Consider the following 2,609-nt stretch of genomic DNA (forward strand, 5'->3'; position numbering starts at 1 on the left):
GATTTCTAGGCAGCTCCTGCCCCATGTGAAGTATTGCTGACGGGGGATTGCAGCCATCAAGCCGAGAGGAAAATTACGAATGACAGCGACCCAATCCCAGATGGGCTGTGCGTGCCCAGAGCAGCCTGTGCCCAGACTGGAGGCCGTGGGGCCTGAGGCTGGGCCCCTGTGCTTGTGTCTGTGAGTGGACGGAGCCCATTTCTCTGACAGTTACCTTACCCATCCCCCTCCATGTGTGTGCCCACACCCAGCGCGGGAGCAGAACTGGTACCAGGCACCGGGGGCCCTAAGCCTCGCCGTCCCTCCCTGCCTGTCTGCCCCAGTGGCCCTGGCTCCTTTCTGTCCCCAGGAACACGTCCACAGCTCAGAAATGTCCCAGGCTCTTTCCTCTGGGCGGTCGCTCTCCATTTCTCATGCTGTTATTTCAGCAAAACTCAGAGTTGGAAGGGGCTTAAGGGTCGAGTCAGTTCTTTTGGGTGGTTCTTGCAGGAGCTGGACTGAAGCTGAGCAAGTGAGTGTGACTACCTCCATTTCATAGATGAGGAGGCAGAGGCTTTCGAGGGGTGCCCAGCCCCGAGCCTGCGTCCATACCCACCTGACACCTCCCAGCACTGCCCTGACAGGGGCCATCTGGCCTTGCAGGCACCCCCAGGGCTGGGGAGCTCACTCCCTGACAAAAAGCTGCCTCGCTGAGCAGATGGCTGCAGGAGCAAGAAACTGAGCCAAATCTGCCCCGGTGGTTGTGGTCCCGGCTCTGCCTGCCCCCAGCACAAACCCGGGTCTGAGCTGAGTCTTCTGTGACCCTCCCTGCGCCCCACGCTGCGCCGGCTCCCCCTCCAGGCCGCCCCGGCTTTGCAGCTGGAAGATGGCTGGGTTAGCTGGTCTGGGCTCCGTGGGGGCTGGGCTGCGTGAAGCCCTCCTCACTCTGACTTGGTCCAGGTTGCTTCTCAGGGTGGGGACCAGAGGAAAGGGAGCTGGTCCAAGTGGGCATGGGACCTGGCAACACTGAGCAAATGGGCCCAGCCTGGCAGCCCCTGGGGGAGGCGGCCTTCGGGCATGGCGTCTGCTGTCCCAAATCAGAGCGCCCGCTCTCTGCCTGGGCCCGTGCCCTGAGGCTCTGTCCTGGGGGTTTTACCTCGAGCTGCTGCCAGGCCTGGGGAGGGTGTGTGGGTGCGGCTCCTCAGGGCCCTGGCTCTGCTCTGCCCCCTGGCTCCTCTCCCAGCCCCTGGAACAGGGAGGCTTCTGGGTGGGGGAAGCGCCTGAGGCCAGGGCAGGGCCCGAGGGATCACAGGGCTCTAGATTGGGTGCCAGGCAGAGCAGGTGGGGGTGGACATGCCTCTCCCGGTTCTGTGATGGCGAAGACCCCATCCCTCCAGCCCAGGGCCTGGTGCCGGGGTCTCCATCAGGAGGGGATTCTTGCCTGACGCCAGCCCCCTCCCTGGCATTCGGAGCATCACTCACAGCAGAGGATGTTGCTCTTGCTGGCCGAGAAAAGGTACCGCTCCAGTTTGGGCTCGCAGCCCAGCTTCTGCAGGCGCCCGTAGCAGCAGTCGTGGGCATGGCAGCACCTGGAAGGGTCACCAGGGCCTGCTCGGGGCTCCCAGGAGAGGTCAGCCCCCCTTTCTAGATGGCCTCGGCTCCTCCCTCCTCCAGGGATGCTCCCCCAGCTCCTCCACCCCAGACAGGCCCCGTGGGCCTCCCGCTCACCAGTCCGTCGGGTCCACCGGCCAGTGGGAGCCGCCGATGCCGCAGTAGCAGCCGTAGTCGTTGTACTGCAGCGCCGACTTCCCGGTCATCTTCTCAATCATCACCCCAAACTGGAGCAGGTTCCCGCCAGCCAGGGCCACTGCAGGGGCGGGCGGTGCCCTCGGATCCCTGAGCGTCCCCTGAGGTCCCCTCCCATCCCAGTCAGACATCTCTCTGGCTGTCCAGTTAACCTCGTGTCCCCAGCACCTCCCTCCCAATATCAATAACGCTAATCAGTAATAATATCTCCATTGCACCTGGGTCTCCTCCCCTCCCCCCTCATGTCACTGCACCCAATCCCCTCCCGCTCTCCTCTGCCACCTCCCAGGATAACCCCACTGTCCCCCAAATCTCTCCCGGGTCCTGACCCTCCCCCAGCTGGCAGGCCTGCACCCCAGACGCACCCTGTTCCCACCAAGTGCCATTGGACGCCGCCAGCTGGGCTTCCTAACCACCTGGACCTCCCCCAGTCCCTCCAGATCCTTCCACCATGGAGGCGAGGGTGGGGGGTGGAGTGTGGGTGACGGAGCCCCGTGTGTGCTGTGTGGGGTCCCAACCAACCCCTTTCTCATGCCCCCCAGGCCAACCCGGAGGCATCCCCCTGACCCGCACCCTCCCCAATGGTCAGTGCTGGCTCAAGCAGGACTGGCCTCAGGATGACCCACCACACCCTCCCAGGGCCAGGGAGTTTGGGGCTCCTGGCTGGGTCAGGGGAAGGGTGAAGGTCACAGAGGTCACTTACCCAGGAGGCTAAGGAAGGTCAGAAGAGGGGGAGGCTTCATCTTGGGGGAGGGGCGGTGAGCAGGGCCGGAGCTGGGAGCTGGAGCTGGGCTGCGGAGAAGGAGGTGAGCAGGGGCACCTCT

The 2,609-nt window shown here is 64.3% G+C and overlaps 1 protein-coding gene across 1 annotated transcript in view; it reads right to left on the bottom strand.

The window, feature by feature from the left end:
• Window positions 1–1,840, bottom strand: part of PLA2G2E (phospholipase A2, group IIE) — a 2,541-nt gene extending 701 nt beyond the window's left edge. Inside the window, exons 1-2 of the mRNA XM_014530659.1 lie at window positions 1,708–1,840; window positions 1,462–1,568 (exon numbers count right to left, since the gene is read on the bottom strand). Of these exons, the coding sequence (XP_014386145.1) occupies window positions 1,462–1,568; window positions 1,708–1,808 (208 nt within the window). The 5' untranslated portion in view covers window positions 1,809–1,840. The remainder of the gene's footprint in view (window positions 1–1,461; window positions 1,569–1,707) is intronic.
• Between the last annotated feature and the right edge of the window lie 769 nt (window positions 1,841–2,609).

Source organism: Myotis brandtii, unplaced genomic scaffold (genome assembly GCF_000412655.1).
Source record: "Myotis brandtii unplaced genomic scaffold, ASM41265v1 scaffold754, whole genome shotgun sequence".
NCBI lineage: Eukaryota > Metazoa > Chordata > Mammalia > Chiroptera > Vespertilionidae > Myotis > Myotis brandtii.